This window comes from Bufo bufo, chromosome 4, assembly GCF_905171765.1.
Source record: "Bufo bufo chromosome 4, aBufBuf1.1, whole genome shotgun sequence".
In the NCBI taxonomy this organism is placed as follows: Eukaryota; Metazoa; Chordata; class Amphibia; order Anura; family Bufonidae; genus Bufo; species Bufo bufo.
The window spans coordinates 464709618-464729012 of record NC_053392.1 but is presented as its reverse complement, the minus strand read 5'-3'; the positions used below and the strand labels follow the sequence as shown (position 1 = coordinate 464729012).

The 19395-nt window shown below is 44.8% G+C and overlaps 1 protein-coding gene across 1 annotated transcript in view; it reads right to left on the bottom strand.

The window, feature by feature from the left end:
* The window catches only part of SLC22A2 (solute carrier family 22 member 2), a 116208-nt gene that overhangs the window by 85593 nt on the left and 11220 nt on the right, over positions 1-19395 (bottom strand). Inside the window, exons 2-3 of the mRNA XM_040429477.1 lie at positions 2385-2488; positions 407-561 (exon numbers count right to left, since the gene is read on the bottom strand). Coding sequence (XP_040285411.1) covers positions 407-561; positions 2385-2488 — 259 coding nt within the window. The remainder of the gene's footprint in view (positions 1-406; positions 562-2384; positions 2489-19395) is intronic.

The following is a 19395-nucleotide window of genomic DNA, read 5'->3' as shown; positions in this document are numbered from 1 at the left end:
CAGGATTAGTGCCTAGGGTGGCATAAACTGTAAATAAAGTCCTTCACATGCATTCATGTAGCGAGCACACAGCGTATTAAAGTCCATGTTAAACTGAGATTTTGGTAAATGCTGTTTGTATAGATGTGTCATATCTGTATTGTAAGGTATTTAGGCCCTATCTGGCACTATGTAGACACTGCACCATTAATCTGGGAACTGCACATACACCATGCTGTTAGGGTAGTTCCTACCTACATTTCCATTGGCAGTATGTATACCAAACCTGCCTTTCTTTGGACTTTGGGACTTATATACAAATGTTATGTAAAAGACATATTTCAGAATAATGTTTCTTAAAGCTAGCTTAGATGAATCAATTACATTTATTCCAACAGTTACACTTTAAATTGACTTCAGTTCTTACCTAGAATGTATGCTGACAGCCATGTGCCTTTACTAACTAACCCCTGAATGAAGCGAAAAGTAATAAGCCATGGATATGTTGGTGCAAATGCCACAAGGACACCAAAAATAGCAGTGATGAGGAGTGACGTTAATAGACATGGTTTACGGCCAAATCTAAAAAAAGAAAAATAAGAAATAGTAAAGAATCTTACATTTTATTAATGTGGTATTCTGTGTTTTAAATATGAATATTCTAAACCCGCACTGATCTGATACTGATGGCCTTTCCTGAAGGTTGGGCCATCAATATTCCGAACCTGAAAAACTTCTTTAAAGGGGTATTCCAGTCAGATTAAGTTATTCCCTATCCACAGGATAGGATAGGGGATAACTACTAAATCGGTGCTGGTCCTACCACTAAACCCCCACCGATTACTTGAACGGGGGCACCAGTACCCCCTGCAGCACCCCTGAAATGAATGGAACAGCTGGTAGGGCATGCATGTGGCTGCTCCATTCATTTGTTAGGGAATTCTAGAGATAGCCAAGCACGGAACTCCCATAGAAATGAATAGAGCAGCCATGCGCATGTACGACCAGCCACTCCGTTCATTTCAAGAGGACTGCAGGGGGTATGGGGCCCCCATTTTCATGATCTGTGGAGATCCCAGCGGTAGGATCCCCACCAATATAATAGTTATTCCCTATCCTGTGGACAGGGGAATAACTTAATCTAACTTGAATCTTAAAGGGCTTCTGTCACCCCATTAAACCGTTTTTTTTTTCTTTACTAATAATCCCTACACTGCGATCTCAGCATACATAAACTAATTAATGATTTTTGTTCAGTAGAATTTGCTAAAAATCGATTTTTATAATATGTAAATGACCTTGCTACCAGCAAGTAGGGCGGCTACTTGCTGGTAGCAGCCGCATCCTCCGATCGTAATGACGCCCCCTCCGCTTGTTGATTGACAGGGCCAGCGGACGGGATCTTTCTCTGCTGGCCCTGCCTGTTTTCATTCAATATCTGGCGCCTGCGCCGCGGCCGTACCTATCTTCAATCTGCGCAGGCGCACTGAGAGGCGGCCACTCACTCGGCCGCTCGCTCCTCAATGCGCCTGCGCCGATGACGTCACATCTACACCCGGCGCAGGCGCATTGAGGATGGCGCGCCGAGTGAGTGGCCGCCTCTCAGTGCGCCTGCGCAGATTGAAGATAGGTACGGCCGCGGCGCAGGCGCCAGATATTGAATGAAAACAGGCAGGGCCAGCAGAGAAAGATCCCGTCCGCTGGCCCTGTCAATCAACAAGCGGAGGGGGCGCCATTACGATCGGAGGATGCGGCTGCTACCAGCAAGTAGCCGCCCTACTTGCTGGTAGCAAGGTCATTTACATATTATAAAAATTGATTTTTAGCAAATTCTACTGAACGAAAATCATTAATTAGCTTATGTATGCTGAGATCGCAGTGTAGGGATTATTAGTAAAGAAAAAAAAAAACGGTTTAATGGGGTGACAGAAGCCCTTTAAGGGTCCATTCACACGTCCGTATGTGTTTTGCGGATCCGCAAAACACGGACACCGGCAATGTGCGTTACGCATTTTGCAGACCACACATCGCCGGCACCCTCATAGAAAATGCCTTTTCTTGTCCGCAATTGCGGACAAGAATAGGACATGTTCTATTTTTTTGCGGAATACGGAAGTGCGGATCCGGAAGTGCAGATCCGGAAGTGCGGATGCACAAATGCGGATACGGACAACACATTCCAGCCCCATTGAAAATGAATGGGTCCGCACCTGTTCTGCAAAATTGCGGAACGGATGCAGACCCATTTTGCGGACGTGTGAATGGACCCTAACTCTTATTCATAGGACAAAACAATGTCAATGTCCTATAATTTAAGTGAAATAACACATTTACTTAAACAATAGAATATAATTCATTCGTTCAACTGTATTACACAATTGAAGAAATAATAAGCAATACAATACCTGTCTGAAATATATCCAATAAAAACAGAGCCAAGAAAAAATCCAAGGTTTACAAGTGACTGAAACAGATCCAGCTTCCAAGCATCATCACATACAAGGTTAAACTAAAAGAAAGAAGTGCTCATTTGTGTTATTTGATTTCCCAATGTACATTACATTCATACATTATAAGGGGCTGTTCACATCTCGTTTTTACTTTACGATGAGCATATACATTTGAAATAGATATCAGAGAACTTCTTCTATGCTTCGTGTCCAGTTGTGAAAACTTGTCAAAAAGTTTGGCTGTTTAAGGGTAGTAGCAGTAGTGATGGCTGTGTAATGGTAATGTAAGGATAGGTCATCAGTTCTGAAGTCTTGAAAAACCCTTATAAATGTCCCTCCCTTTCTACAAATACACTGCACATTGCTATTGACAATTTACTTTGGGAATAGTCAGTGTTGGTGCTTAAATTTCTTTGAAATATGTTTGCGTTTAATATCACTGGACTGGTTCAACAATGACATCTTTGTACTATAAAACACACGGTGCAATGCAATGTGCCGGCTAACACCAATATAGTGATGCAGTGCTGGCGGTGAAATTTCTATGAACTATGTGTGAATTTACTCCCACTCAGCTAGTTGAGACGCGTTTCTAAAGGATCGCCTTTCTTCTTCGGATTTTGGTCCACAACAGCTCCTGTAGCTGTAAGCTAGCGTAACGTCACCGGCTCTCTGATTAGGAGCACAAGCTTTTTTGAATAGGAAACGTGCTGCCGGCCGGGGCACGTTTTCCAACTACACAGCCTGACTGCTTCTACCAGACTGGAGAATCGGGACAACTATAAAGTATTCACCACTACACATCAACATCACGGACTCTCCTCTACTTATTACAATTAGAGTACAGCAGACGTGGTAGAAATCCGCTTCTAGTCACTGGTACTTAGGTGCAGTCTGAGAGTAAGCGCAGGAATTCTTCTTTTACTTCTAATTGTCATTGCGGCACTGACCTTCCTTGCAGCATACTCGCTAAATTATTAAGTAAGACCACCAGTAAACTTATTTTATTTCTATTCAATTCAATTTTTGTACTACAGTGCCTTGTAAAAGTATTCATACCTCTTGAACTTTTCCACATTTTTTTCATGTTAGGCTACTTTCACACTCGCGTTTGGTGCGGATCCGTCAGGGATCTGCACAGACAGATCTGTTCAGATAATACAACCGTCTGCATCCGTTCAGAACGGATCCGTTTGTATTATCTGTAACATAGCCAAGACCGATCCGTCTTGAACACCATTGAAAGTCAATGGGGGACGGATCCGTTTGCTATTGTGCCAGATTGTGTCAGATTGGCTCAGTTTCGTCAGACGGACACCGAAACGCGGCAAGCGGCATTTTGGTGACCACCTCCAAAGCGGAATGGAGGCGGAACAGAGCCAAACTGATGCATTCTGAGCGGATCCTTATCCATTCAGAATGCATTAAGGGCAAAACTGATCAATTTTGGACCGCTTGTGAGATCGCTGAACAGATCTCACAAACGGAGACCAAAACGCCAGTGTGAAAGTAGCCTTACACCCACAAACCTAAATGTATTTTATTGGGATTTTATGTGATTGACTAACACAAAGTAGCAAGAAAATGATACAGTGGGATGCGAAACTTTGGGCAACCTTGTTAATCGTTATGACTTTCCTGTATAAATCGTTGGTTGTTACGATAAAAAATGTCAGTTAATTATATCATATAGGAGACACACACAGTGATATTTGAGAAGTGAAATTAAGTTTATTGGATTTACAGAAAGTGTGCTATAATTGTTTAAACAAAATTAGGCAGGTGCATAAATTTGGGCACCACAAAAAAGAAATTAAATCAATATTTAGTAGATCCTCCTTTTGCAGAAATTACATCCTCTAAACGCTTCCTGTAGGTTCCAATGAGAGTCTGGATTCTGGTTGAAGGTATTTTGGACCATTCCTCTTTACAAAACATCTTTAGTTCATTCAGGTTTGATGGCTTCCGAGCATGGACAGCTTTCTTTAAGTCACACCACAGATTTTCTATTATATTCAGGTCTGGGGACTGAGATGGCCATTCCAGAACGTTGTACTTGTTCCTCTGTATAAATGCCTTAGTGGATTTTGAGCAGTATTTAGGGTCGTTGTCTTGTTGAAAGATCCAGCCCCGGCGTAGCTTCAGCTTTGTCACTGATTCCTGGACATTGGTCTCCAGAATCTGCTGATACTGAGTGGAATCCATGCGTCCCTCAACATTGACAAGATTCCCAGTCCCTGCACTGGCCACACAGCCCCACAGCATGATGGAACCACCACCATATTTTACTGTAGGTAGCAGGTGTTTTTCTTGGAAGGCTGTGTTCTTTTTCCTCCATGCATAACGCCCCTTGTTATGGCCAAATAACTCAATTTTAGTTTCATCAGTCCACAGCACCTTATTCCAAAATGAAGCTGGCTTGTCCAAATGTGCTTTAGCCCACCTCAAGCGGCACTTTTTGTGCTGTGGGCGGAGAAAAGGCTTCCTTTGCATCACTCTCGCATACAGCATCTCCTTGTGTAAAGTGCGCCGAATGGTTGAACGATGCACAGTGACTCCATCTGCAGCAAGATGATGTTGTAGGTCTTTGGTGCTGGTCTGTGGGTTGACTCTGACTGTTCTCACCATTCGTCGCTTCTGTCTATCCGAGATTTTTCTTGGTCTGCCACTTCGAGCCTTAACTTGAACTGAGCCTGTGGTCTTGCATTTCCTCAATATGTTCCTAACTGTGGAAACAGACAGCTGAAATCTCTGAGACAGCTTTCTGTATCCTTCCCCTAAACCATGATGGTGAACAATCTTTGTCTTCAGGTCATTTGAGAGTTGTTTTGAGACCCCCATGTTGCTACTCTTCAGAGAAAATTAAAAGAGGAGGGAAACTTACAATTGACCCCCTTAAATACTCTTTCTCATAATTGGATTCACCTGTGTATGTAGGTCAGGGGTCACTGAGCTTACCAAGCCAATTTGAGTTCCAATAATTAGTTCTAAAGGTTTTGGAATCAATAAAATGACAACAGTGCCCAAATTTATGCACCTGCCTAATTTTGTTTAAACAATTATAGCACACTTTCTGTAAATCCAATAAACTTCATTTCACTTCTCAAATATCACTGTGTGTCTCCTATATGATATATTTAACTGACATTTTTTATCGTAACAACCAACGATTTATACAGGAAAATCATGACGATTAACAAGGTTGCCCAAACTTTCGCATCCCACTGTACATGATTTAAAAAAAAATTTATAAATAAAAATCTGAAAAGTATGGCGTGCATTTATATTCAGCTCCCCTGTATTCTGATACTCCTAAATAAAATCCAGTGTGATCAATTGCCTTCAGAAGTCACCTAGTTAGTAAATAGATAGTCACTACAAATGAAATACAGTTCCAAATGGCACCAAATAATGCAGAGTATATGAGAAACAACTTTATTAGCACATATAAAGATCAGTGTAGATAAATGGGCATTACGATCATTAAAACCAACAGAAAGTGGTTGGTAGCACTATAGTCCCACAAGCGAACAAGAACCATTAATCATGTGAGCAAGATTCAAACATATCTCTCCAATTCTCTAGGACTGTGATGGCTAACCTCCAGCACTCCAGCTGTGGTAAAACTACAACTCCCAAGATGCACACTTGCTTGGCTGTTCTCAGAACTCCACAGAAATGAATGGAGCATGCTGGGAGTTGTAGTTTCACCACAAAGTGCCGGAGGTTAGCCATCACTGCTCTAGGACTACAACATATGGTTCTCACACATATCATAAGTATGGGGAAAAAAAACAAAGATATTAATTCATAAGTTCCCTCTTCCAACGCGGTGGCCGAGGTGCGCATGGCTTGGGCGCATGCGCATTCCCGCACGATATTGTGAGGGTTCACAGAGTGATGTGAAAGGTGCATATGGCATACACCCTTCTCATCTTTCGGACACTGCATCTCGTGGGGGTTGTTCAGCATGGCACCTGATGTCCATGCACCATATAACTCACATATAGTCATTAGACTAAAACGCCTGTCTTAATAAATGTGCCCCATACTTTCTTTTCACATTGTAGTAAATGAGAGAATGATGGAAACATAAAACATTACATATCCATTTATCTAGAGAGAGAGACCCATGTTTTTGTCTGTAGTCTCAATGAGGGTGGGTTACAACAAATCCAACGTGAGATCCAATGATCCACATGACCCGGACATACCTTATTAGAGATGGCCTTGCGGTTCGCCCGGCGGTCGTTTCGCGGTGAACTTTGCTCGTTCGTCGAACGGGCGAATTTATGGCGATGTCCGCCGGTGCCATATTCTTTTACATTGTGAAGAACTTTTACCCATGACACATCCATCAGGGACAGACTGTGTGTGGTTCTGCTGCAATACTGCAGCTACATAGTGCCAAACACTATTGGAACAAATAATTTCTACTGGTGTTATATACCAGTTGCCCGCCAAAAAAACTGATTGAATCAGGGGTGTTATATACCAATAATATACTTTCTATATAGTGCATTTAGGTAGTGCAGTATTTGTTTGCGGTTTTGCTGCGTTACCGCAGCTACACAGTGACAAACGCTATTGGAACAAATAATTTCTACTGGTGTGATATACCAGTTGCCCCCTCCAAAAAACTGAGGAAGGGGTGTAATATACCTTCTTCCACAAATACTGCTCTTCTATAGGGACTTTTGTCACAGGGTCATTTACTCATGACAATGGTATAAGCTGAGTGCCGGTCTTAAGTAAAAAGAGGCCGAACATCTCAGGTGTAGAGATGTCCCGAATAGTTCGCCGGCGAATAGTTCCGGGCGAACATAGCTTGTTCGCCGCGGCGGGCAAACATATGAGATGTTCGGTCCGCCCCCTATTCGTCATCATTGAGTAAACTTTGACCCTGTACCTCACAGTCAGCAGACACATTCCAGCCAATCAGCAGCAGATCCTCCCTCCCAGACCCTCCCACCTCCTGGACAGCATCCATTTTAGATTCATTCGGAAGCTGCATTCTTAGTGAGAGGAGGGACAGTGTAGCTGCTGCTGATTTAATAGGGAAATCGATAGCTAGGCTAGTGTATTCAGTGTCCACTACAGTCCTGAAAGACTCATCTGATCTCTGCTGTAAGGACAGCACCCCAAAAAGCCCTTTTTAGGGCTAGAACATCAGTCTGCTTTTTTTTTTCCTGTGTAATCTAATTGCAGTTGCCTGCCAGCGTGTGTGTCAGGCTCACAGCGTATACTGTGCCCACTTGCCCAGTGCCACCACTCATATCTGGTGTCACAATAGCTTGCATTTTAAAAAAAACAACACTTTTTGGACTGAAATAATAGCAGTCATTTTCCTTCACAAGTGTGCGTTTCAGGGCATGCAAGGGCACAGTGTCACACCAGTGCAACTCATATCTGGTGTAACAGTAGTGCACATTTAAAAAAAAATACAATTTTGACTGTAATAGATTAAATAGCAGTTAGTTGTCTACAAGCGTGTGTGTCAGGCCTACAGCGTCTACTCTGCCAACTTCTGCCAGTGCACAGTGCCACTCATATCTGGTGTCACAGTAGCTTGCACGCATAGTACAACTTAACTAATCTAAAAAAAAATGACAGGCAGAGGCAGGCCACCCCGCAGGGGCCGTCGTGGTCGTGGTGCTGTCATTCCCTTTGGCCCTAGAATAATGCCCAGTGTTCAGAGGCCACGTACCCTGAACTCGAAAAGTTCTGAGGACATAGTTGACTGACTAACACAGGACACCCAATCTTCTACAGCTTCCGCTTGGAAATTTGACGCACCATACTCCTCCAGCTTAGCTTCGGGCACCTCTCAAGTTACCACTCGCCCGCCTGCCGCCACCACCAACGCTAGCACCACAGCCGCTTCACTTGATCTGTCAGAGGAGTTATTTACACATCAGTTGGAAGAAATGAGTGATGCGCAACCATTATTGCCAGAGGATGTAGATAACAGGGATATGTCAGTCAGGCAGCATTACACACATGGACGTACGGTGTGATGATGATGATGTTGTACCCGCTGCTGCTTCCTTTGCTGATTTGTCATATACAAGTGAAGCGGTTGATGATGACGATGTGTCCGTGGATGTCACGTGGGTGCCCGCTAGAAGAGAAGAAGAACAGGGGAAAAGTTCAGATGGGGAGACAGAGAGGAGGAGGAGACGAGTTGGAAGCAGGAAGAGGTCGTCGCAAGGAGCTAGTGGCACAGTCAGACAGCATGCATCGGCACCCGGGGTCAGCCAGACAGCACGCCAATCAACGCATGCTGTTGCCACCACCAGAATGCCGTCATTGCAGAGCTCAGCAGTGTGGCTTTTTTTTGTGTGTCTGCCTCTGACAACAGCGATGCCATTTGCAACCTGTGCCAAAAGAAACTGAGTCGTGGGAAGTCCAACACCCACCTAGGTACAACTGCTTTGCGAAGGCACATGATCGCACATCACAAACGCCTATGGGATCAACACATGAGTACAAGCAGCACACAAACTCAAAGCCGCCATCCTCCTCCTGGTCCAGCATCTTCAGCCACGTCAACCACTGCTGTCCTCCTTGCCCCTTCTCAACCATCCGCCACTCAGTCTCTCGCCTTGAGCATTTCCTGCTCATTTGCGCACAGTCAGGTGTCTGTCAAGGACATGTTTGAGCGTAAGAAGCCGATGTCACAAAGTCACCCCCTTGCCCGGCGTCTGACAGCTGGCTTGTCTGAACTCTTAGCCCGCCAGCTTTTACCGTACAAGCTGGTGGAGGCTGAGGCGTTCCAAAAATTTGTAGCTATTGGGACACCGCAGTGGAAGGTACCCGGCTGAAATTTCTTTGCACAAAAGGCAATCCCCAACCTGTACTCGATTGTGCAAAAGGAAGTAATGGCATGTCTGGCACACAGTGTTGGGGCAAGGGTCCATCTGACCACTGATACCTGGTCTGCAAAGCACGGTCAGAGCAGGTATATCACCTACACTGCGCATTGGGTAAACCTGCTGACGGCTGCCAAGCATGGAATGCGTGGCTCTGCAGAGGAGTTGGTGACACCGCCACGACTTGCAGGCAGGCCTGCTGCCACCTCCTCTACTCCTCCTACTCCTCCTACTCCATCCTCTTCCATAACCTCCTCGGCTGAGTCCTGTTCTGCTGCTGCGTCTTGCTCCACATCAACTGCACCCCCTCCCCCCAGCTCCCCAGGGGCAATTCCACATCCCGGATACAGCAGTGTCACGCCGTCTTAGGGTTGACTTGCCTGAAAGCTGATAGGGGACGTAACAGGGATTAAACTGATAAGAATAGAACACCATAACACACCACAACTATCTGGCGGCACATTAGATTGCACGCTCAGTGCCCCAAATTTAAAGTAGGAGGACCGACCAAGCATCTTTTTCCATCTCCCCGTTCCTAAAACCGATGCCATATACACGTCCCCTGATAGGGGACGTAACAGGGATTAAACTGATAGGAATAGTACTACTTAACACACCTTATAATAACGCAGAGAGAGGAGTCTGAAGAAGAGGAGTCAGAGGAGGAAGGTGGCTTTGAGGAGGTGGAAGACCAACCACAGCAGGCGTCCCAGGGGCCTTGTTGTCACCTTTCGGGGACCCTTAGTGTTGTACGTGGCTGGGTGGAGGAAGAGACCTTCAATGACATCAGTGAGGACAAGGAACGGGACATGGCTAGCTTGGTATACAACCTTGTGCAAATGGACTGTTTGGTCTGTCACTGTGAAGCGGGCGTAACCTTTACACTACCTGATCGATACAACATCATACCTGATGTTTTAAAGCACGTTATTCCAAACAATTTAGGAATGTTAGGTGATTTATGGCCTTTATGGTTTAAAACCCGACTCTGCGTCAACTACGTAATTTTCCATGGGAGTTTTGCCATGGATCCCCCTCCGGCATGCCACTGTCACGACTGTGACTGATCCAGACAGGTCTGGGAGGAGAAGGTAGCAGCGACTTGCTACTCGCGATAGCTTGTGAGTTTGCTCCATGGTTCAGTGTATGTCATCCGGGTTTTGCCTTGTGAACCTTTTTGTCCGGACTGGGAGTTTGTAGGCATACTTCTCAGGTGAGTCCTGTCTGCCACTCCCAGCTACTATATTAGTTTCACTTTCACTTGCAGTCATTGCCAGATATAGTCCTTACTTCCAGTTCTATTCTGACCTTTGAAGGAGATCGTTTGATGGTGTTGCTGTGGAGCTCTTGTCCGGCGTGGACTGTCGGGATTGGGATCGCCTTCTCTGCTCGTGACTGGATAAGTCTATCTCTGCTATAGTTTGTTTGTTGCTGTCTTCCCCTGCTGTTCTCCTAGACATGAGTGATGGTGACTAGTGCTCCCATCGGCCTTTCCCCACTCTAGGCTTGTTAGGGTGACTGAGGGTTTAGGCATCCTGCTCGCCGCACGGGTTCACACCCCGTCTAGGGTATCAGGGCAGACAGGTGCCAGCTTAGGGTTAGTCAGGGGTGGCCATACTATTCCCATCCGTAGATAAGGGTCCCCCTTCCCCTCCGTCTGGTGCGACACGACTGCGGCTGGGATAGCGGTCGTGACAGCCACAGTCCAGGTGTTAGTCCACTTGAAACAACTTTTCCATCACTATTGTGGCCAGAAAGAGTCCCTGTGGGTTTTAAAATTCGCCTGCCTATTGAAGTCTATGGCGGTTCGCCAGTTCGCGAAAATTCGCGTTCGACGTTCGCGAACGGAAAATTTTATGTTCGTGACATCTCTACTCAGGTGGAGATAATTAGCAATAACCACCTATCTATGCTTTGTCATGATTCCCAATGGTCAGATATAGTGCGCCCAGGTATTACCTGCATTGCTCGCAGGGCGCCCACTATAGCACAAAAAAAATCAGTCCTAGCCTATTTTTGGACTCTGTTCAGACATCACAGTGTTGGCTGCAGTTTAAGGGCACTTTTAAATGCGGTCATCGCATTTGCATGTGTTGCGATTTTATACAACCAGGCCCAACCATACAATCCACAGCCAATAATAAAATATACACTTTGAAACAGTATGTCAATTGCAACACCACATTTGTGGTTTACTGCATTACTTGCACATTATGTCAACTACAATATATTGGCTGTACTTCCAATAATCTCAAGGTGAGGATACGCAGACACATTTCTGATATACCTTTTGTTTTATCTAGAAATGTGTCTGCGGTCAGTGCACACTACGCGGCATGTCATTCGGGTGATGTCACTGGCTTAAAAGTACAAGCAGTGGAGAGAGTTAATTGTCCTAAGCGAGGTGGTGACCACAGGCGTGTTCTCCTAAATAGAGAATCCTACTGGATTTTCTCTATGGATACACGCATACCAAAGGGACTCAATCGCAGACAGGATTTGATATTGCACTACTGATCCTAGCACATGTTGTCTTTTTTGTCTTTTAAATTTTAATTTGCATGTAAGAAGGAGTGGTTATTGCTAATTATCTCCACCTGAGATGTTCGGTCTCTTTTTACTTAAGACCGGCACTCAGCATATACCATTGTCATGAGTAAGGATCAGAACCTGATGATCCGAAACGCGTAGATGTACATGTTGGATTTTATTCTGCACCCATGAAATAAAGAATATCACGTTTACTACTGCCATCCTGGAAGCTGGATTACCTTCATTTGTTTCTTTCGGCCACGCCTGGTTCCTGGCGTTTTTTCCGGGCTTCCACTGGTGGTGATTCAGGTGAGCTCCACCACACTCCATTGCATCTGCCTGGGCCGTATGGGCAATAACAGAAGCTACTTGAGAAACCTTGGCACGGTGCTCAGGGCTCAGACATGTCCTCCAAGTCTTTTTCTGATTTTTTTTTTTTTTACTTTATTTCTGTCCCACTCTGGGACTTTACTTTTGGGGCTCTGATCCCGTCTGCAATGCATTACAATACATCTATATTGTAATGCATTGCCTGTTAGTGTATTACACAGAGTAATACACTAACAGGTTTCCTAGGAGACCCAGCCTGAGGCTGTATCTCCTGGGTACCCGTAGAAGGCAGGTCCCGCTGCCGTGCAAGGTATTGGGCAGCCTCTGCACGGCATCGGGCTGCCTTCTCACCCATCAGGTCCCCGCCACAGCAGCATGGGGACCCGATAGGCTCCCTCACCCGCCGCAAATCCATTCTATGCCGCGGTCAGCGCTGATCGCGGCATAGAAGCGTTTAATCCGCCGGCATCGGCTTGTACAGCGATGCCGCGGATACAGCAGGGGCCCGGCTATCAGGGACTGCCGGGCCCCTGCAGTGATCGGGAGCGCACCGCTCTGGTGCCCGCCCGATCACAATGACGTAATAGTACGTCAAAATGCGGGAACACACCTGCCGCCATGACGTACTATTATGTCATATGTCGGGAAGGGGTTAATCCATGTGACAAATGGTCAAGACATAGGGGGTCATCTATCATCTTCTTCTAGCAACATCTTGTCTCTGCAGAGTTTTTGACAAAGGCATCTTACCTCATTCCTTAACTTTCATCATCCTTCCCACCTTCTCAGCACAAGCTTCCCAAACTTCCTATCCTGCTTCTCGATCAGTCATCCTACTGTCACATCCCTAATACTGTTCCCACAAATACTATACTGCAGAAATAATAGTGCTTTACAGATAGTATCTGTAAAAAAAGAAACCTAGTAAAATACAAAAATCATTGTGCCAAGCAGAGTGCCCTCATTAGTTATATTGCCCTCCTATACTGTAGGGCTGCCAGAAATAATATGTTCCCCAGGAGTGACTCCAGTAGAAATAAAGCCCCCGTAGTTATACATAAAGCCCCTATTATTGCCTCCAGTAGTAATAAAGCTCTCTATAGTGGCCCCATAGTAATAATAACCCTTATAGTGCCCCCAACAATAATACTTTCTCCCTATAATTCTCCAGCAATAATGCCATTTAGTTCCCCAATATTAATAATGCCCCTATAGTGTGTCCAGCAATAATGATGCCCCCCAATAGTAGTAACAATGCACCCTATTGTGTCCCTAGTAATAATAATACAGCTCCCTATTGTGCCCCCAGTATTAAAATTACCCCATTGTAAAAATGCCCTTTACAGTGCCCCCAGTAATATGCTCACCAAGTGTCAGTAATAATGCTCCCCAAGACTTCAGGTAAGAAGGACAGTGATATAATTAAATTGGGCACTTGTACAGCTGACTGGTACAGATGCATCTGACCTTTGCAGCATTACCACTGGCAGCATGAGGTTGCTGTGTACCTGACCAATGGCTGTGAGGAGACTTGGGTAGCCCCTGGGTATCAGGCCCCACAGAAGTTTTCTGGTAGGGTCTATGGCCAGTCTGCCCCTGATGTTTTTTTTTTACATACTCAAAAACATAACTATAGAACAAGCACATTATATAAAGGCAGCATTCATTGCATAAACTTAACTCTGGATTTCCGTGGCTTTGACATTGGCTTCTTATGGGGCATGCAGCTGTGTCCAACTACAATTCTTTCAAAATCGGCTTCATCTTTTTACCAAAAAAGGTCAAATAAAATTTTATCAAATAGAAAAACAATATAAAATAAGATATACTTCTTCACAAAGATTAAAATTCCCTTTTGTTACTATTATTCATATTATACCATATAATTTTCTTTTTATTATGACACCCCAATGCCAGTGTGAAAATATTGTTCCAAACAATCATATTGTAAAAATTACACTGCTAAAATGTATAACTAACTACAATATTGAAAATCCTGCCAAAGGGAACATAGTCATAGATACAGAGACATCCTTTGGAAGCACTGTCTGCCCCATCCCGATGTGGTAATGTGGCATTTTTCTTCAGGAGGATATTTCACCTCTGGTTGCACTGAAGCATCCATTTGTGTCTTGGAACTTTGACCACTGTTGATGCAGTGAAGAAGATTTAGCTATTACAGGACACAAGCTGGCTCTAAAAAGATTAAAAAGAAGCAGATGATCCTGGTGTAGAAAAGTTCAAGAGGATAGCTGCACCAGAGACCCTAGTGCTGTGATGACTAACCTCTGGAACTCCAGCTGTGGTAAAACTACAACTCCCAATATGAACACTTGCTTGGCTGTTCTTAGAACTCCATAGAAATGAATGGAGCATGCTGGGACTTAGCCATCACTGCATGTATGACACAGACATCTCACAAGTTCTCAGCCAGAACCTTTTTTAAACAGTTTCTTTAAAAAAAAAAAAAAAAAACTGTTCAAGAATACATAATGTAATTGAGTGTGGCCAAAAAATTTCAATTGTGAAAAACCATGACATTGGATAAAGGGTGATTGGACAGAAGAATCTAAATTTGCATCACAGAGAAATATATTTGTGAGGCAAGTATAATGAAGAAAATGGGAGGGTCTAGGGTTGTTGCATGTCCGACTTTTCTCACCCATCTAAGCCAACAATTGACTGAGCGGGCATTTCCTGCATGTTGAGAGACCAGGAAGCAGAGACCAGTGGGAACTCTGTAAGCATCGGAACAGAATGTGCAGAATTGGTGAGGTGAGAATCTTTTTTTTTTGTTTGTTTGTTATACCAGTCTGACCAATTTGAAAAATATGGCCCTGTCCCCGTGGCCCACCACTTCAGAGGCAGCTGCACAGAGCCCTGCAGGCTAGTTTCCAACCTTACTACTCTAAACAGCAACAATCCCCTAGGTAAGTGATGCTGAACCTATGGCACGTGTGAGCCCTATCTGTGGGCTCACACGCAGGCAGGTCCGGTCTGGCAATCTGGGGGCCGGCCAGTCTGCTCTTTATATGTGAGGCACGGTGACATGTCCTGGCTGGCAGCGCGTCCGCCCTCCATTAGCTCTGTGTGGGTTGTCGCCAACATTGCTCTGTGCAGAAAGGAGTGCTGTGTCAACACATCAGAAACTCTGCTGCGCTTCTGGCTCCCTCAGTGTGCGGTGGACTCCCATACAGTTTGTGACCCTTGAATCTACGTAGGTAGGCCTCAGGCCTGTATATGGACTCCATATTTTAGAGATCCACCATTGGAGGATGTATGTAAGCAGATGATGAGCTACAGTTAGTGATGAGAGAATCGAAGTTGACGAAGTGGAATTCGATCCGAATTTCAGGAAACATTTGATTCACATTTGATAAAATGGCTGCTGCACGTGTTAGGACATGGCGCAAAGAACTCTGGGAACAAGGGATGCATGCAGCCAATCAGCAGCCAGCCAGCCTCTATGATGTCACAGCCCTATAAATAGACTCAGCCATCTTTGATTCAGCCATTTTCCAGTGTACTTAGTGCAGGAAGAGTTGTCAGCAGGCTCTAGGGACAGTGCTAGGAAAGACTTTATTGTGCTGAAAAATCGATGTAAAAGTTCAGGGAAAGATTATTCAAGGTGTAGAGGGATCATCTACACTATAAAAGGAGAACAGGGTGCAATAGGAGAGTGTACAGCCTGGGTAATAGGAGTGATTCTATTACACCTTGCTGCAGTAATTGGGGATCCAAATTGGAGTTATACTGCTGGTCCTAGGTTGTTTGCACTATATGATACATCACTAATGCCAGCAAACCTTGCTTGTGATTGGGGTGCAAGTTCTGTGTGATACAGCCATTTACGGGGTGTATTATTAGGAAATATACGTAGGTCCTATTAGCCATTCTTCGATGATTTCACATTGTTTTACTTTTTTTGGGAGGTGTATTAGTAGAAAAAAAAGAAGAAAAAAATAAATGTCATAATTGCGGTTCAGCGTTGAAGTTACATTGTACTACAGCCATTTATGGGGTGTATTAATAGGAAAGATAAGCACGTCCTATTAGCCGCTCTGCGGTGAATTTTGTTTTTTTTGGGGGGGGCGGGTATTATTAATAGGAAGAAAAAAAGGAAAAAATATATTTCATAATTGCCGTATGTTCAGCAGTGAAGTTACATTGTACTACAGCCATTTACGGGGTGTATTAATAGGAAAGATACGTACGTCCTATTAACCGTTCTGCGCTGATTTTACATTGTTTTACTTTTTTGGGGGGGGTGTATCAATAGGAAAAAAATTAAAAAATATGTCATAATTGCCATTCAGCGGTGAAGTTACATTGTACTAACGCCATTTATCTGGTGTATTAATAGGAAAGATACGCACATCCTATTAGCCATTCTGCGGTGAATTGTGATTGTTATATTTTTTTTTTCTGGGGTCTATTAATAGCAAAAAGAATACGTCTTAATTGCCGTTCTGCGGTGAAGTTACATTGTACTACAGCCTTTTTTGCAGTGTATTATTTTAATTTTAATTATTTTATTATACAGTATGTTAGACAGACAGGTGACAGGCATTTTAAAGGGAACGGGCAGTGGCCAAAATGTTTCTGTCGCAGGCAGAAGTAGCAGCAGAAGAAGTAGGGGTGGCAGCAGGAGTTGCAGAGAGAGGCCTGAGCTACCAGTGTCATCTAGATGTTGTGTCTTGACCAGCAACCCAGCGGTGTTTGAATGGTTGACTCTGTCTTCGACTTTGTCGCAAGTGACATCAGACACCCCCAGCCAAGAGTCGGTGGGTTCCTCTGACACGATGCTTAGTTGGCATGGCCCGGGAGCAGGCCCTGTGCCCCAACTGTCCTCAACCTGCCTCTGTCATTTTCTGTGCCCTCAGCGCGAGAAGTAGGCTCGGCTCCACTTTTCAGCGAGGACGAGCTACTAGAAGACAGTCAGCAGCTACTGCACAGCCAAGATCTGGAGGACACATCCGCCGCTTCCTCCGGTAGGCTGGCAAGTAGTGATGATGAGAGTCGCATGGGAGCAGGTGTTGCGAGCAGTCAGAGTCCTGGCCCTGAGACCGTTGTGGGGGACATCAGTAACGTGCAGTCAGTAGTGGATGATGATGATGTAGTCAATTGCACTTGGGAGCCGGGTGAAGAAGGGGCTTCATCATCATCATCTGGAGAAGAGGGTGGCAGCTTGCGCGTGAGGCAATGGCTAAGCCAGTAGGGTGGTAGCAAGGGGGTGGGTCAACAGGGTGGCAGCAGTGAGGTCGGGAGCTAAATGTGCTCAGGGTATGTGAGGGGTTCACCGTCTGGGGCCCTCAAGATGAGACATATGATACTCCAATTGAATACATCTGTGACTACATTGAATAAGCTATGAGTGATAAAACATGCAGTTTGTGTGACTGGCCACTAGAGGCCCTTAGTCGGGCAGCCCCCTTAGAACTAATGGAGCGAGATGTTGACAATTAATATAAAAAGAAAAGTAATCTTATAGCTGCACAGGATTTGCTTTCTTATTGAAATGGACTGTTAAAAGTAGCTTCTTATTTATTTTGTGCATTTTGTTACTTTGTTGCCATGTCCTAACTTCCTGGGAAAAGCTACAGGGGCTGGAGAAAGGAAGTGGCAGGAGGACAAAAAGTCGGAAGTTAGAGAGCAACAGATACAGAGGTGTTTGCTAAATTGTTTTACCTGAGGTGTACTGTGATCAGCCAGAGATTGAAGACTTTATCTACAGCAAGCAAGGGACGATTGTTGAATTTCTGCTGCCTGCTAAAGAGGACCTGTAGTCTTCGTTTATAATCAGGAGCTGGGGAGACCTGAGGCTAGCGTTGGATCATCCATCAAGAAAACAAAGTTACCATTCAGGCCTGCACTGGAGATCTCAGCCTGAAGCATTTTCCACTGTTAGTGCGCACTTTGAATGGGACTTAAATCCTGAGCTCAGGTACCTCCCTGCAATCAGGGTGAGGACAAGTTTTGGCGCCGCTGCAGCAGTTAAAGCTTTACTGCTACAGCAAGCGGATCCACATCCCAGCTCTGGAGTTACAAAAAGCCTCGTGGTAGTTCAAGGGAGTCTAGCTGAGGTGGGGTGGTGGGCATTACCGGCATCCGGGAGGGATAGTGTGGGATTTTTTCTGTATTTGGCCTCTGTGAGCCACAGTGCCCCTCAGCCGAGATCCCAGGTACACAGACCCCAAATTTGGTGTTGATTCCCAGTGGCTTCAGTTCTCTGTGTTTGGTTAAGAGATCCTGTCGTATTTAGCAGCATTTAGGCAAAATATATATCCTTAAAGGTACAGTACCTAAATTAGGGAATTCCTGGCTGGGGTCCTACTGTGGACAATCTTGGGTTGCTAGCAACCCAGAGAGATTGTACCACCACTTCAGTACACCGGAGCACACCTCACTCCGTGTGGTCCGGCTGGATCACGGTGTACATTATATTGTATATACAGGGTGGGCCATTTATATGGATACACCTTAATAAAATGGGAATTGGTTGGTGATATTAACTTCCTGTTTGTGGCACATTAGTATATGTGAGGGGGGAAACTTTTCAAGATGGGTGGCGACATTTTGAAGTCGGCCATTTTGAATCCAACTTTTGTTTTTTTTAATAGGAAGAGGGTCATGTGACACATCAAACTTATTGGGAATTTCACAAGAAAAACAATGGTGTGCTTGGTTTTAACGTAACTTTATTCTTTCATGAGTTATTTACAAGTTTCTGACCACTTATAAAATGTGTTCAATGTGCTGCCCATTGTGTTGGATTGTCAATGCAACCCTCTTCTCCCACTCTTCACACACTGATAGCAACACCGCAGGAGAAATGCTAGCACAGGCTTCCAGTATCCGTAGTTTCAGGTGCTGCACATCTCGTATCTTCACAGCATAGACAATTGCCTTCAGATGACCCCAAAGATAAAAGTCTAAGGGGGTCAGATCGGGAAACCTTGGGGGCCATTCAACTGGCCCACAACGACCAATCCACTTTCCAGGAAACTGTTCATCTAGCTGGCACGTTCCCTGAGTTTTTCCAGCAAGATGGTGCACCACCACATTATGGGTGTCAGGTCCGAGCATTCCTAGATGAACAGTTTCCTGGAAAGTGGATTGGTCGTCGTGGGCCAGTTGAATTGCCCCGAAGGTATCCCGATCACCTCACATTTCTCCTGCGGTGTTGCTATCAGTGTGTGAAGAGTGGGAGAAGAGGGTTGCATTGACAATCC